The sequence below is a fragment of the Acanthopagrus latus genome, chromosome 12 (genome assembly GCF_904848185.1).
Source record: "Acanthopagrus latus isolate v.2019 chromosome 12, fAcaLat1.1, whole genome shotgun sequence".
NCBI lineage: Eukaryota > Metazoa > Chordata > Actinopteri > Spariformes > Sparidae > Acanthopagrus > Acanthopagrus latus.
Genome location: NC_051050.1, coordinates 20,593,519 through 20,610,835, shown reverse-complemented (window position 1 = coordinate 20,610,835; position 17,317 = coordinate 20,593,519). Strand labels below are relative to the sequence as shown.

Here is a 17,317-nt window from a genome sequence, read left to right as displayed (position 1 = left end):
CTGATAACCATGTTCTTTTGTTCTTTTAACTTATAGGTGGAAACTCCTCCCAGAGCAGCTCTCCCAGCTCCAGCGCTCCAAACTCCCCTGCAGGCTCGGGCCACATTCGTCCCAGCACTCTCCACGGCCTCGGCCCCAAGCTGCCGGGTCAAAGGCTTCGTCAGGGACGGCGCAAATCTGCCGGCAGCATCCCCCTTTCTCCTCTGGCTCGCACGCCTTCGCCTACACCTCAGCCGACATCTCCTCAGCGCTCACCCTCTCCCCTTCTTAGTGGGCACTCTGTCGCCATCTCCAAGACGACACAGTCCTTCCCAGCCAAGATTCATTCCCCACCCACCATTGTTCGCCACATCGTGCGTCCCAAAAGTGCTGAGCCGCCTCGCTCGCCCCTCCTGAAACGAGTCCAGTCTGAGGAGAAGCTGTCCCCGTCTTACACTGGAGATAAGAAGCACCTGTGTCCCAGAAAACACAGCCTGGAAGTGACCCAAGAGGAGGTGCAGGATGAGGAAGTGAGGACCGGGGAGAGGGATTACACCGTCTTGCAGAGTGTGGAAGAAACAGCCTGCGAGCCACCAGCAATCACCCGTGTGCGACCTGTTGAGCAGGGCTGCCTAAAGAGGCCAATCAGTCGCAAGATGGGCCGGCAGGAGTCTGTGGAGGAGCTGGACAAGGAGAAGCTGAAGTCCAAGGTGGTTGTGAAGAGGCAGGACTGGTCAGAGAGGAGGGAGTCGCTACAGAAGCAAGACGCCCTACGTGACCCTGAATCATCCTCCGCGTGTGGTGATGACAGGGATGATTTTCCATCCAGGAGTCAAACCAAAAGCAGCCCAGACTCTGGTCCTCTGGAGCCCAAAGCTGCGAGCACAACACTCAAAGATGTGCTGTATAAGAAACTCAACACACGTGTCTCTGAGGGCATGGCTGATACATCTGGTAGCAGCGGTGACAGTGACGGAGGACTCAGATCTTCTCTGTGCTCCGTCCACCCAGAGTGGCAGCACTCCAGACAAAGTAAAGACAACATGAAGCCGGACAGATTGGACTTCAAGGCTCCAAACATCGAGTTCACCAGGAAGAGGCTGTCATTTGAAGAACGAGAAGACTGCATGTGTCGCTGCTCCTCCAGCATCCATGAGAACTTGCACTTCGGCTCCACCAGGTCCAAGAGCCTCCAGCTGGACACGGCCATGACTCATGACCACATGAAGGCCGGACTGGGAAGTGTCCACTCCAGCCCTGAAGGCCTGGCCCCAAAACTGTTCTCCGGTAGAGGAGAGAGCGCTGTGGAAAAACTCCAGCTCATCTCCTCTGCAGAGTCCTCACTTCGAAAGACATCGTCTGAATATAAACTGGAAGGACGCCATGTGTCCTCACTCAGACCTCTGGAGGGCACTCTGGATATAGGTCTGCTCTCAGGGCCCAGAGTGTCCAAGACAGAAACCTGTTTATCTAAGATGGCAGACAACACAAGCGACACTGTTTCTATGAGTCCTCCAATCTGGCTCCAGACCCCGACGGAGAGACAGATAACCATCCCACAACTGAAAACAGCAGACAAGCTGAAGAGCCCACTGACTTTGTCTCCGAGCCCTGAAGCTGTTTCTTCTCTAAATAGCATAGTCGCCTCCAAAGATCAGTCAAATAATGCGGCCACAGAGGGGAAAATCAGTACGAGTGGTGAGAAAACACAGGATCGACTCAGTGAATCTTTAAAGGCTCAAACCAGCAAAGTGGAGGCGTCGAGCTTTACTGCTAAACAAGAGAGCAGGACGGGTTTGAAGACCGGGTCAACACTGGCTCACGAACACAGAGGCCCTCGACACAGCTCCCACTTCTCTTCGTGTGGAAAAACACCCTCCATACGGGAAGTCAGCAATGAGGATCAGGAGGATGAAGTGGAGCAGCCGGAAATCACACCACACACAGACGGCGCCAACACACTAGTCTCTTTGACTTCAGCGAAGCCGGAGGCGAATATGAAAACGGTGCAGTCTCCGGCTGCAGCAGCCTGTGAGCTGTTAACTGTGTCAGTGAAGCAGAGTATAAACTGTGGTTTGGATACAGGTCAGCGTCAGAGCAGTGAGAAAACGGCACAGAACTCCTGCATGACCTCTGTTTCTAAAGCACAGAACAACTCATCTGTATCTGTAGAAACTAAACAGCAGCCGGTGAACATCTGCTCCTCCAAAACACAACCGCAGGCCTCTGTGACAGCATCAGCGTCTGCTCCTGCACATAAAGTTAAAACCTGCAGTTTGAAATCTCAAAGCCAGGACTGCTCAGAAAGATCTGTTAGTAAGGACAGTGTGCAAGCTAACAGATCAGCTGTGAAAGTGGCTGGAGATCCAGTCAACACGTGTGTCACAGCTGCTAAAGCAGAGCAGAAGAGAGACGTTTCTACTGTGGTCACCTCGTTAAATAATGTAACTTTGAGTGTAAATAAAAAGGATAAAATTGTGTCCGGTGGTGCAATAGAGAGGGTTTGCGTATTGCCGCAGAAAAAAGAGGATCCCGTCTCACCAAAGATTAAGAATGTGTCAGAGCAGCTATCGAAAAACAATCCAGCCGAAAAAGCACAACAGAAATCGTCTGATCCAGAACGTTGCACCTCTAGAAAAGAAGAACCTGTAATCAGTGTGAAAGAAAAACAGAACTGTTCACCTCCAGCAGCTGAAAATGTAAAGTCGAGGCCTGACCCACAAACTGTAGCACACACCGCTGTGAAAACAGAGAAGGAGACAAAAACAGTGGAGGTGAAATCACACAGTGCAGCTCCTCCTGTCCCAGCGCTCAACAAACAGAGAGATCTGTCTAAAGAATCTGCGCTCCCAACTTCAAACGCTCAAGTAACCCATGACTCTAAACAGAAACAAGCCGCACCGCCACCCGCTGGTGTTGACGTGAAGCAGGAGGAGCTGACACACTCCCCCAGTCATGCTGACATGAAGCAAAGAGAAACCCAGCCCAAAAGCTCTGTAGCAGCTCCAAACACTGACTCGAAGCCAAAATGTCTCCCTTCTAAAGCTGGCCCTTCCTCGTCCACTCTAAAGACATCTGTAGCTCCAACACTTCTTAAACAAACCCTTGATGCCAAACATAAAGACCCTTCCCCCAAAAACCAAGCCCCGGTTGTTAAAAACCATCATGACTCCAAACCAAAACACATCCCTTCACCTCTCGCTGCACCTCAACACCAGCTGCCGCCAGATGTTCCCTTACAGCCCGATCCGCCGCCAGTGCTGCCTAAACCTGCAGCCAAAAAGGATCCGAGCAGCGGCGCCGTCTCGGGCAGGATCTCTAGCTGCGCACCCCAGGAGACTGGTGGCAAGCTATCCAAGGAAGCCCCCAAACCGGACAGTCACAAGGGCCCGGATACCAGAACCACCACCCCTGACAAACAGGTGACCCTCAGCAAGAAGGAGCAGGCTGAGAGGAAGAAAAAAGAAACTGCCCAAGAACTGACGTCTGCGCAGAAAAACACAAAAAGAGACGCACCCAGAGCTGCGCCATCTGCACCGAAGGACAGCTCAGACAAAGACGCTGGCAGGTGCAAGCAGCAGAAAGAGTCTCCACGTAGTTCTAACAACAAAAAATAAAGAGGGAAGTGAAGATGGCATCATCGCTGTCCCGAGAATCCAGATGTAGTAAAATGTTAGAAATGTTTTGTGCAAACATCATCATGCCTTCTATTTTTCTTTTTTTTTTGTTTGAGGACCGGGCAAGCTGTTACATGCTGATAGAGAGGCAGATGTGTGTGTGAGTGTGTGACGTGTTTCTAGGTCTGAATGTAGGCATTCATTTGCTGATGATTTCTGACGTTTCTCGCGTTTTTACTTTTAAGTGAATGTTTGGTAAATTTTTGTCGATCCCCGAATGCTTTCGTGCAATCAGTATGTCAATGGGGGTAACGGGGGTAAAGTAGCCTTACAAAGGTTGTGACGTACTGTAGAGTCAGTGCCATAAAAGATTTTTTATTTGCACTGTTTACTTGTAGACTTCGGAGGACCTGATGTCTTTTAAATGCAGTAGACCACACAAATTTCACTCGGCAAAAAGTTAGCAGCTGCACCACGATTGTTTCTGTTCAGTGAAATCGGTTTTAACGTTTTTTTTTTGGGGGGGGTTTGTGCAGTGGTACATGGAGGGAATGCACCTAAAAACTTCACAAGAAGATCCAGAATCATGTCACGGTTCTAGAAATCATAAATTAGTGAAGGGGCCTTAGGATTATAGGAAAATAAATCTTGCTGTTCTTAGCAAGCTGTGGTGTTAATTCACATTCCTCTGACATCTGTACATATATTTTTGATTTTTATGCAATAGGGTGTAAATATGATAACACTGTAAAACGGGGATACATGGGCTTACATGTTTGTATCATATGTATAGGATTTTGCAGTGTCATTTTGTTTGTATGCTTGATGTTAAAAGAGTATCACGTTCTGCTTGATAACTCCGTGGTCTAAAAGTAAGCTACTGTGATGTATCTCGTCAAAAGGCATCTTCTGCTTTGTGACCTACATGTTCCAAATTTAACTTGAAGAAAAGAGAGAGAGAGAGGAAAAAGGCATGAGGGGGTAACTGGGTTATTTCTAAAAATGTAGCATTATATAACGAAACTGTGAGGGCTGTCAGTGATTCCCTAGAATGTCTCTACTGTCGAGGATGTATTTGCTGGCTCACGACAGTTCAAAGGGTGATGACTGTGTGAAATATACGAGGAAAAAAAAAAGTTTTTCGAACCAGCAGTTCTGCTTATGTTTTGCAAAATAATTGCTGCGGTTAGATTTCTGAAGGCTTTCGGGCATCGTCTGCGCATCATGTCCATGTCTGTGCAGAGCGATAAAGGTCGGACGGCGAGCACAGAGAGATGGTTTCAAAGGATCTTTTGACATCAGGCTTCAGTCTCAGTGTTGTTCAAGTCATGTGTGAGTGTTTAGTTCTTCATATTGAGCAACAGCTGGCTTAAAGGGACAGTTCAGCCAAAAATGAAGTAATCCAACAAACATTTCTGGAGCTTCTCAGCAAAACAGTGCTGCAGCATCATCCAGAACAACTAAAGTAGTTGGAGAATTGTTTTAAAACTCTCTAGTAGCCCCGAGATCCCAAATTGATTTAAAGAGATGTTTTTTGTACACCGTTTTAAGCCGAGAGCTTCACTGTAGCTGCTAAGCTAAAAGTGTTAACCTGCACCTTGTCTGAAGTAGGTGCATGAGCTCAACAGCGCTTTGAGGGTGTAAATAACATACTTTTTAAAGGTGCAATATGTAAGAACCTGAAGCTAGTTAGCTCGGGGAAGTTTGTTCATTAACACCTCTTGCAAAGGAGGTTTTGGATTTTTAATTCTTACATATGGCACCTTTTTGTTTTACTGTGAAGCTCCAGAAAATTTTTGTGGTCTACGAAACTTCAATCGACTGCTTTTCAGCAGCTGAGTAAATAATGAGTGAATTTTTCATTTTTCGGTGAACTGTTCCTTTTAGAGATTATATATGAAGAATCCTGGTTATTTGCATCGCGAAGTTCGTGTCCACAACATACATTTGATGTTGAACTTACAAATACTTGGTACTACACTTATAGGCTGTCATGTATCCGTATCACTTTCTGCGATTCACTCGCACACACAAACACATTTCTATACTGTAGATGCCTTTTTAGATTGCAAAACCCTAAAGGACAACCAGAAAGTAGCCTAGGACACTAAGTATGTAATGCAGTATTTGCTCCGTCGTGCTGGCTATGTCAAAAAAAAAACAAAAAAAAAACGATAATCTTGTCTACTACATATACTCCATGTCGACGAGTCAAAAAGAAAAACACGTCATAGTCTGAACGACATACTGTATCCGAGAATGAAACCGAAACACATTGAGATTGATAGCAGAGATTTTAATGTTAATCTGATGTTTACTCGCATTAGATATTGTAAATGTATCGCCGATGTATTGTGAGAGAACAAATGCACCTTAATGTTTTGCCAGCGTTCAGTTCGGAGGGCGAGACGAGGAGTGAAACTGGAACTGAAAGTGGTTCATGAATTCCCCACTCGTCCTGACTTTACATGAATCACTGAGTTTTTTTATTTGAACGATCGAACGCGTGTTTTTCTTTTTTCAACACTTTTCTTCTTTCTCTTGTGACGACTGACATTTAAATCCTCAAAGCACATTCAATGTTTGTTTACAAAGCATCATGGATGTATATTTTGTATATTGTTGATTTGCCAAATCTATGTTCTGTGTCACGGATAATGTTGTTTCTAGTAGTGTGAGACTTTGCTCTCTTTTGCCACAAGGATGTTTAATAAGAACATTTTGTTTGTGCAGTAAATCAATGTCTTATCACATGTCGGGTTCTTCTTCGTCTGCTTGTCTTTTCAGTTTCCGTTTTCTTCCTCTGTGCAAAACTAGTATTAAATGAACTCGCTTAACGATGGTTTGTCTTTTAGAATATGTGCAATAAAAGTGTTTTGAGTTTTGTAATTTGCCCAAGGAAAGCTCTATGGATGTCATAGATGTTGTATATTAAAACAGATATTTATACTTCTAATGTTGCGTAATACTGAAAATAAAATGGAATTATAAATTAATCTCTTCACTCCTCTTTTGATTTTTAGAATGTGGTCTTCAGTTTTAACTAGTTGAATTGTTTATCAAATGTAAAAAGTCCATTATTTCGGAATAAAACCATAATAATGTCCTTGAAAAATTTCCTAAAAATAAAAATATAACTTAGATTAAAGATTAGATTAAATCAATTAAGTACAAGAATGTCACTGAATTCATTCCCTGTTGTTCTGAAGTACTTGTCTTTCCGTGCCATGTTGTACTTCTACTCTTTTTACACCATATATATCTGATCTTTAAACTCAAAACATACGATGAAGATCTTGTAAAATCTGATGTTACATAACAACTTAAACGATGAGACGGCTGACTGAAAAGTAAGTGAATTCCATGTTAAAATGGAGGGTTTGAGGTTTTCATGCCGTCACCTTGGGCATTTCCTCTGAATTATTTCAATAAATCCGATTTTTGTTGATTTATGATATTGTGGAGGGTTGTGATGTGTGTTTGGACAGAACAAACATTGTGACGGCGTTTCTCACTGATTTCAGATTTTCTTTTTAAATTTTCATCCTGGGTAGAACTGATGATCGTTCTACATTAATCGATTGTCTGTCAATGTAGAACGATCATCAGTTTAATCCAGAATGAAAATAATCATTACAGAGCAGTGCAGAATGAGCTCCACCTCAACCAACTACAACAGTAAAATCCTGCTTTTACATTATGCATGAGTCATTATAATAATCTAATGATGTCGTATGTAATAATAAAACAGTCATGGGACATTTTACAGCATTGAAAATCTTAACATAATACTTTTTAGTGCATTTTCCTTATTATACTTAACATACTGCGAACAGAAGATAATATGTCTTACACATATTGTCTTTTGAATTTATTTATTGTATAAAACATAAAAAGAAGCCCTCCTCTTGTCTTTAATTTACAAAGAGTGATGCTCATACAGGTCCAAGTCACCCATGAGTGGTGCAGTGTGTCACCAACAGGGGGCAGTATCCTTCCACCTGTGTGCTGCTCGGTGCAGCTCCTCTGTTGTGTAACATCTATCAGTGGAGACGCAGCAGAGCAATGTAGTGCCGTGAACGGAAATCCTCTCAAGATTAGAACAAATCTGATAAAGCTGCATAATTAAACTGTCTCTTTTACACCGATTACCAGCTCCAAACAGTGTCAGACCGGACTTTAAGGACTTTACAGCGTTCCTGCTGCATCTTGATATTCATTTATGACCATATTACAGGTGTTGTCTGTTGAAACAAGGACATATTAAATATTTGAGGCTTAATGCACGTTCACCCCTCCTCCTCCTACAGATAATAAGTTCCTGTTGATGTTCACTAACTGTCATTTCACACGAGATTATAGCATTAACGATACAGATGGATCAGCATCCACACAGACTGATTACTAAGCAAAAAATAATAAATACAGGAATGAATGTGGGGAAAAAAATCCTCTTAGTGTTGAGGAATGGGGTTAACTGTTGGGAGAGTGGAGGGGGGAGAAAGAGAGCATTGTGGTAACTAATTTATTATCATTAATTGGTTGTGAGCTTTCTTCCTCCCTGCAGACAAAATGTCTGTCTCGTGGTGCGTCGCAGCTGCAGGCCTTTACTGCATCTTTACATCTGTAATGTACGACATGTCGACCCCTTTAATCCATCGGCTGTTTTTCAAAATACCATCTCATAAAAGATATCTTGTTAATGGAGGAACACCCTGATCACATCACTCTGATACTCCTTTAAAAGCATGTCATCATATTTTGTTATGTTGCTACATGAAGTAAAACTAAACCCTCTACGTACGAACCATCCCCCCCTCAACCGTATTCCTCTTTGTTGTCACCTTTCATTAGAGTCTGCAAACGCAGCGCTTTGGCACTCCACCACTTGAACTCACCCCTTAACATTTACCCTCCATCATATAAATAAATAAAAAATGGTTGGTTGGTTTTTCTTAGTAGATTGTGAGGATAATAAAATGTATCTTCATTGTCCATCTGGTGGCTCCCGGAGAGTGGAGGCTGTCTGGTTCGTAATCCGTTTTGGAAACACTGATCAATACTAATGATGTGACCAGCTGTGTGTGCCATTATCAATAGGGTGTGGAGTTAAAAGTGTGTGTGTGTGTGTGTGGAGGGAGCATATATGTGTGCACAGAGACACACATGTACACTGTAGAGAAACAAACAACTACACTTCAACAGCCCGGCTAGCAGCGCTGCTACTTATTAGACACAGCAGTGATTTGAGCTAACGTGATGCTAACGTGATGCTAACAGTTTCCAAGTCTGAAAAGTGAAGTCGATGCGAAAGTGTCTTATAACTGCCTTCTTCCTAACGGGGAGGCGACTCCACCGGTTTCACAAATAAGTCTGATTGTATTTGAGCTTATGAGAAAACGTATTCAAGCCTTCTTGATGTTCATGAGGTAAATTATGGCACCATTTGCAGTAGAATGGACCATGAAGCAGCGTTTGTAATACCACTGGTGGCCACTGAGCAACATTTGAAGCAAAGGTGAGTTTCTTTGTCAGATCCAACCAGCATATCATCCAAATATGGTCACTTCTGGCTCCAAAATCCAACATTGCGATGGCCATAATGCCAAACTTGATGCTTTGGAACCCAACAAACCAGTGGGTGACATCACTCCTTGTTAGCCTACCAACATTTGTTGATGGGCACTAAACTAGAAGAACAGCTGAGGCGGATGGGAATATTTTTGGTCAAATTGAACTTTACCTGATGGTGGCGCTAGATGAGAAGTCAGGGGGGTCAGAAATAGCCAGAGAAACCATCAAAGTCACTAGGAATCATCATCTGGGAACCACGAATGTCGGTCTGAAAACATGCTGCAGTGATATTTTACATTTTAAGTTCCCACTTTGGCATGCTGGTGGAGCTAAGTGAATAATAAGGGGCACCACCATAATAATTAAGATTCATCCTCTGGGTACCATGAGCGCTTGTTCCAAATTTATAGCAATCCATCCAGTTGTTGTCAAGATAATTCACAAAGGTAGAGACTTCAACCTCTTGGAGGAAAAGTCAGGGAATAATCAATAACAGCAGGGATCTCCCTCTGGGGACCATGAATGTCTGTACTAATTTTCACAACAATCCATGAATTATGGTGCCAATTAAGGATTGTCAAGATGTTTATCTCTGAACCAAAACTGTTGGAGTCAAGACGTTGGTGCAACAGTATTAGTCAGCAAATCACCAAAGTCACTGGAAAATTATCATCTTGTGACAATGAATCAAAACATGTGCCATCCTCTTTGCTAGATATAGAGATATTTTCCTGGATCCAATGTTGTTGTGATGTGTCAAGCAAAGTAAAGATCCCAACCTCACGGTGCTGCCAGAAGAGAAGTCAAGGTATCATCACACCCAGCAGGCTTCTCCCTCTGGGGACCACGAATGTCTGTACAAAATGTAATGGCAACACAATCCAACTGTTGTGTCTGTATTGCATTTCATTCAGGAGAACCTGGAGGACCAACTGACTGACAGACCATCACTGCCAAGTAGTATTAGTGGTAGTCGGGCTAAAAATAAATAAAATAACATTGTCAAACAAATGAACACACAATATCCCGACAGTTTGCGCTGCGGCTGCGGTGAAATCTCTGAAACATCTGCTGTTTCCCTCATATTTGTCTTTAAAGAGCTTTCTCGACGACGAGTAGAGAAAAGTGAATCTTATAAATAAAGCAGTGGAGAGGCCGAGAGCGACGGTGGGAAGATTGCTCGTTCCTGTAGACACATGCAATCCGAGACACAGAGAGATAAATCCACTCTGGCCCTGTATTAACTTTTGCTGCTGGAATTTGTTCAAGTACACTCTGTGACTTGGGGGGAAGCCAAAAACGCCGGCCCAGCTCTCATATCTCATGTTGCAACTAATGGCTTCTGGCCGACTTTTTCCAGCGCTCAGCCCTGCTGGCCCGTCTCGCACACGGGGAGGAGCGAGCTCGTTGTGTAGGAGGAGGTTCACTCTCATGCTAGAGATGTTAAACAAAAACCACCGCTGCTGTGTCAGAAAATATAACATTTCTCATGGTGTCGGTTTCCACCGTCTGTGTTATTACTTCCCTACTTTCACTGCTCTGGCTTTTGCTTATTATTTGCACAGTAAAGCTGCTGTAAGGCGCGTAATCCTGTAGACATAATTAAAGTATTTCAGATGCATTTTGTGGAAGAAGCAGCGGTGAAAACATCCCCGATCCTTACGCAACAGTTCAAACTCTCATGTATACCCTGCAGACATACGGACGACCGTGTGACATGCCTGCTGCCGTGACGTATTTCGTCGTGTTGATAAAGTTAAATGGATTACGCAATGTAGAGACAAGGTGAAGTGCGTGTTTGTGTGTGTGTGTGTGGGTGGGTGGGTAGCAGCCGGTCAAGTTCAGGGTTAGTCGATGCTAAAGTACACAAAATGGAGATTGCGAGGCACTCTCTGAGGATATTATTTTCGGAAATTCGTGGAAGCGTCGGTGTTGCAGCAGTGAGATGAATGAACACTTGGTGATTACTGAATCTGTCGTGATGAAATGCTCGGTTTGAAAGAGATTCTCGGGCTCGGGAGCACAAATGAGCAGCCTCCATGTGTGGCAGGGCACAAAGAGAGCGCTGATTAAAACCTTCACAGGGCCCTGCGTAGTTACAGTCGAAATGAGGGGATGATGTATGACTGGATGATTTTGTGGTCAGTGTGTCAGGCGGCTAAGTGGTGGGTTGAACCAGCGCGCTTGTGTATACTGTGAGCTCAGATGCCGAACAGTGCCGGGTCAGCAAAAACGCTCCTTTTCAAAGATTGTATGCTTTGTGAAAGTACTTGTGTCACGAGCTTGTTTGGTTAAAGTTTTATATTTATACCATGACTTCAGTTTAAACAGACGGATGATAGTGTTTGTTTTTTAGGTGTGGGACTCGGGGGAGCGGCAAGAAAGAGAAAGGTAACGCATGACTCCAGAAGGCCTGGATGGACTTGATTAAAACACATGAGGGCTGCTTTGTTGTTTTTTCTTAATCCAGCCATTCACAAAGTTTGTTTTTATAACTTTAAATTCATAGATGAGCACTTCATTCATTTACCACTGCACTTTTCTAACGCCGGCAGACTCACAGTTTGCGTTTTTGAAGGTGCAAAATGAAAAAAGAAACAGCTAGAAAATGTGTTAGAAACATTCACAAAGTGGACTTATATCATCAGCAGTGTGTGAAGAAACAACAGAGTTCACTACATGCCAAAGAAGACAATGTAGGCTGCTCTGATGAGGAGATGTCTGCTGAAGTTAGCATGCTAACCAGCTAGCCCCGGCCTGTCCTGTCTCGTAATCGGCCAACCACTCAGCAGCAAGAGGTAATAGATAAATAAATATAAGACAAATATTGTTGTGGAATAACTGTTTACCTATAATAGAATAGAAATACCTTGAGAAGTCTTCTAGAGCCAGACCATATGACAACTATAGTCCTTTTCCTAGTCTTTTTGCTGTTTTATCCCTCCGTCTTGATTGTTTTAAAACAGCGGGGGCTTTCAGACACTTGATAGTTTTCCTCCTATGAGTCACAACTGACCAGTAACACGAATGTCTCCAAAACCAAAAGGGGCTTTTACTTCTAACTTCCTCTCTGCTGGGGTTCTCGGGGAAATCTGGCCCACAACTCATCCTTTAGAAAGCAAAAACAAAGTAATCCGTCAAAACCTCAATATCTTTGGAACGAACACAAGGAACATCTGGCCAGGTCACTCTGACTTGTTGACCTTCAAACATTTTTATGCTTACGAAACTGAAAATAACACTTTTACTCTGCCTGAATTGAAGTTTATCTCTTTTAACAAACTGAGACGAGCTTCATATGCCTCGTCAACCCGTCGTAAAACAAACTCCGTTCAATCAAAGCAAACTCAAGTCAGCTAATAAGACCACTAGCTCCACAGCTAATTAGGCTAATTAGCCAATGGCAGCTAGCTAACTACAACAACACGTATAGTGAGCAGCAGCTGTCCGTTCTGGTCATATTATACAAATTACACCTTTGAAGGGGCAATTTGTAATATAGGGCCAGAATTTTTTGTTTAAAACTGTCAAAGAATGAAGCTACATTATCAGCTGAGTGTGACGAAACAACAGTGTTGACGTTTCATGTACTCTGTTGCAGAAATATACACAAGAGTTAGCATACTAGCCTGCGAGCCCCAGTTTGCCCTGTCTCGTAACACCACTTTCTGAGAGGTGATGATCTGATTGCCCTCGTAGTTTCATCTGGAAGAACAAAATAAACTCAGGAAATGTCAAGAAATTAACCATCTTTTGACCTATTTTCTTGAGCCTACTTACCAGAAAACCACAAATGTTCACCGTCTGAATTCAAGTTTCCATCTTTTACCGAACAAAGACAAGATTAACCGTTTAAGCCTCAAGCCAATTTTCTAGGGTTAGGGTTAGGGTTAAAAACCCCAAGGTCCCCCAAGTAAAAGGTTAATTACATTTGCTTGTTGTATAAAAACACACAAGTAAGCTAATAAGGCAGCTAGGTCAACAGCTAATTCAGCTAATTAGCTGTTAAGCTGGAGGTTCAGGTGTGGCAGCTAATGTAGCTTTGGGCTGCTACACTCGAGCAGGGCTGAGGCGCCGATGGGGACAACAGAGCCGACACCCTCAGATGTTTTTCATGTTCAGTCTTAAAATCTTCAGCTCCAACTGGCGCTGACTCACATGACTGTACTGTAAACATAGCTTTGTCGAGCGTTAGCCAACAGTTGAATGTTTACAGACGTTGCGCAACGTGATCAGTCATTTTGGAGCTGTGGTTTCCTCCAACAAATGAACTTAATTCCAGTATTCAGCCTGATTTCAGCTCGGCTTTTGTTCCTTAACCAACTCATGAGGAAAATATTTGGCCCAGAATTTAGCTGCTAAAACCTCCACTGTGTTTACATGCTTGTCGCTAACTTTGCTTGACTGCTGTTTGGTGCTGCGCAGTTAGCGTACAATCGGATTTTCATAACATTTACGATTAAAAAAAGAGCTGTTACCTGGGTTTGTGGGAGCGGTGAGAGTGAACCGTGTAAAGTAAAGTTTTGGGCCAAGCTAATATCCAAAACACTGAGCTGAAAGATGCTAAACTGCTCCACAGGAATGAGGTGACCTGCACCTTAAACACAGAACTTGAATTGATCGTTAACATGGAAAATGCTGAGTGCTGCAGCTTTAGGATTATGTTTGCCAAACTACTATTTCCCCTCCAAGCAACCCGTTAGGTAAGAGAAACAAAAAAAAAACAACACATGACTCTCAGATGATCAACAGCTCTCATCTGTTTGGACCCTGTCAATCATCACTTCTGGCGTTTTCTTCTTCCAGTCATGCATCAGAAGATGTGAACTTTGCTTCTTGCACAATCCAGAACATAGATATTTGAAGCTGCAAGGAGAGAGAGAGAGAGTCACACATACCATTTCTGTTTTTGTAGGTTCTATTACACTTCAAAACACAAATGAACCGTTGAGACGTTGCGTAACATCAAAATCGCTGAGGCGAGTTGAAAGTTGTAAGTTCTGTTGGGTCAGTTTTGTGTCTGTAAATAGCCCGAAGATGAACGTGTGCATGAATGGTCGTCTGTTTTTTTTTGTGATTGAGGTTGACTGTCAGCTGGGATTGACTCTGGCAACCCCCTGCCACGCTTAAGGATAATCAAGTGTGGCTTATGGATGCTATGTTTAGCTAAATAAATCGAGCTCAAGTCAGGACAAGCGTAACTTTTCAACTTTGAGTCACCTGCTTACCGATGACACTTACATGCACAAGGAATGCTGTGTTTTTGACCTTGTTCTGAAAAAGAAAAGACAGTTCTCCATGACGTTGAATTTAAAATTAATGTTTCGTCAATTCCCGTTCACATGCCACCGTGCATTCTGGATTGACGCGACCTGACGTGTTCTTAACGTGTCAGCATTTGGAGAAATGGAACAGGTGGAGCTGCTCGTTCCACATACTTGAAAAAATACAAGTTTTCCCTCGTTGCTGGACCCGTTCGGCTGTGCAAACACAGTCTCCATCTTTCATCCCCTTTCCCTCCGCAGTCCCAAATTGACATGAAAAGACGTCTTCAACATCCTTTGTTAAGCCTAAATCTGAGCTTAAAAGCTACATTTTATGTTCATTTTCATTGTTATTTTTGGCATTTCAACACGAGTCCTCATCTACTTCAGTTGTTTAGGATAATGCTCCACCGCTGTTTTGCTGAATATTAGTGTGCATGTAAGGCGTGCGAGTGCTCCTTTATATGATGTGTGCATAAAAAATACATTAATGTCTCATATTTGCAGTAAAAGTTGTCTCTTTTTTTTCTCGGCGTGTTCACAGAACTGTATTCCAGAGAAGGTCACGACCGTCAGGGAAGAACACAGAAGACACAGACTGATGTAAAATGAATGTGTATGCTCAGTGAATGGTCTCTCAGGAGCTGTGTGGAGAGGTAAGTAAAGACCTCTTAACATGCCGATTAACAGCTAACACCTGATGATTCTTTCCTTCTGCCGTCAGATTCAGAGGGACCTGTGGAGCGGGTGAGGGGGGTAAAGGTCAGACAAGTGTCAGAGGCTGAGAGACAGTGGTCAGTGAAGACATGAAAGAGGATGAAGATGGCGAGGAGGAGGATGGAGATGGGGATCGGGGGGGGGGAGGATGAGAAGATCCCTCTGTCAGACACAGGGTCGGGCCCCGGGCTCCGGGCTCAGGAGAGTGACATAACCCCGGTGTGGTGTGGTCCCACAGCGAGCGCATTAATGAGTGTCTGAGAGGGGTTTAAGCTCCAGGGCTTAGCACAGATCAGGCCTCTGATTCTCAGCCTCAGGGGAGAAAAAAAAAAACGGGACTGGACTCTGAGCCTCCATTATGGCCCATGCTGGGAGAGACGCATTAAGGTTAACGCAGATGAGCGCAGGGCCTGAAACGCTGAGTTCACATGTTGTATACAATCTGACACGCAGGGAGAGTTGGAGCCTTAGTAGACGACGGGCTGTCGTTTGTTGCGTCGGTTACACTTTAAATCGACTACATAACATATATTTGTATTTTAAGATACTTGTGCTCATCAGTGTTTTCCATTTCTATGCTACTGTTCTTTGTCAAGGAAGAGAATCTATGGTCACTTTGACATTTAAGATGTTTTATAAAAATTGTAACGTGGCAACGACCCAACTGTGTAAAGCTGAGGCGACAACTCAACCAGCTACAACAGTAAAAAGACATTAAACAGTTATATCAGTGCTGGAAAAGTACATCTGGGCTGTCTGCATAATGGAAAGGTACGACTATTGTTTGACGATCAGATGAATTTGTGTCCTCTGACTGTATGAAACCAAAGAGGCTTCGTTGTCGTGGTTACAATAATAAACACGAGGTGACGGTCAGCTCGGTCACCGAATGTTTGTGAACATGAAACTCAGCTAAAACCAAGAAAAGATGTTCAAAGTGAGTGTTTTTCTCACTGTCAGGAGGCCAAAATGAAGATTTAGTGCGTGTTGCGTGAATACAAAATGAAACAGTTCGGAGTGTTTTTCACTGTCAGATTGCCGAATGACTGTTTGGTGTGCGTGTGTGTGTGTGTGTGTGTGGAAGCCTATGAAACTCAGCTCAGACCATGTGGTCAATCACAATCATTCAGCTGTGAATGTCTCTGAGCGGGACACTTGCTTCAAACACTTCCTGGCAGAGAAAACGCAGCATTAAAACTAAGAAGAAGCGCTTCAAAGTGAGCGATTTAAGGCCAAAATGAAGATTTACTGCGTGTTGCGTTGATACTGAATAACACTTGAACCGTGTTACCGAGCAAATTGAATGTCTCTGAGAAGGAAAGTTGGCTTATTTGTCCAGAAATAAAAGTTTTGACTGTCAGCCGGGAACTGAACGTCGGTGAGAAGTCCTTTTGTCTCAGACTCTGATCCGATGTTCTGTTGAATCATCCGTCCACTGCAACTTCCTCTCCCTGCAGACTTTGTCATGTCATCTCGCTTCCTCCTTTCGTTCCTATCGTGATTAATAGAGTTACAAGAGTGCTGTGTCTTTTGAATGTTAACTTTTTTTTGTTGTTGTTGACGTTTCTGGGACACTTCCTGAAAAGCTCGTCCACCTTGGGAGGATATTCACTGTGTCTTCAACCCATGACAGTTGCTCCTGGCAAGGTTTCAAGGACTTTCGCTAGCGGTTCTATCTATCTATCTATCTATCTATCTATCTATCTATCTATCTATCTATCTATCTATCTATCTATCTATCTATCCTATATCTCTAATATCTACTGACAACCACTCTCTCGTGCGCTCTTTCCCTTCTCCCGACATAATACACACTAAATACTTTACTCTACAGTGAGCAGTAAATAAATTGGGACATGTTGATAACTTTGCGGCGTATGATTGTCACTAAGTAGCAGTGTGTATGTCACAGATGCCACAGATTTTGCAGTGATTTTTACCCTACATAAGAATGGAGGACAAAAAATGTCTTTGTGCCTCCAAGAAAACAGGAAGAAAAAAAAAAAAGTGAATAAACATAAATAATCCTCTCTGCGGGCCTTCAACTTTCTATAGGACGTGCTGTGTGAGAGAAAACAGCCCAAAACGAGCGTTACGTAAACACATTCCCTGCACGCACGGCCCAAAAAAAGCCACAGCTGGTTGAATTTGCGTAAGAGGCCCCCC

General features: G+C 43.5%; 1 protein-coding gene and 1 long non-coding RNA gene across 16 annotated transcripts in view; both read left to right on the top strand.

Moving 5' to 3' along the window:
* Positions 1 to 6,592, top strand: part of mast4 (microtubule associated serine/threonine kinase family member 4) — a 99,964-nt gene extending 93,372 nt beyond the window's left edge. For all 13 annotated transcript variants that reach the window (XM_037116414.1, XM_037116415.1, XM_037116413.1 and 10 more), the window contains one exon: positions 37 to 6,592. In XM_037116414.1, coding sequence (XP_036972309.1) covers positions 37 to 3,596 — 3,560 coding nt within the window. In that variant the 3' untranslated portion in view covers positions 3,597 to 6,592. The remainder of the gene's footprint in view (positions 1 to 36) is intronic.
* A 4,456-nt stretch (positions 6,593 to 11,048) lies between these two features.
* Positions 11,049 to 15,895, top strand: LOC119029479. Of its 3 annotated transcripts, none has more exons than XR_005078006.1 (3): positions 11,049 to 11,561; positions 11,819 to 11,968; positions 14,979 to 15,895. It is a non-coding gene; the product is annotated as an uncharacterized LOC119029479 (long non-coding RNA). The 3 variants fall into 3 exon arrangements; XR_005078005.1 differs by lacking the exon at positions 11,049 to 11,561 and having other exon boundaries at positions 11,579 to 11,968; positions 14,979 to 15,090; positions 15,159 to 15,895; XR_005078004.1 differs by lacking the exon at positions 11,049 to 11,561 and having other exon boundaries at positions 11,579 to 11,968.
* The last annotated feature ends 1,422 nt before the right edge of the window (positions 15,896 to 17,317 follow it).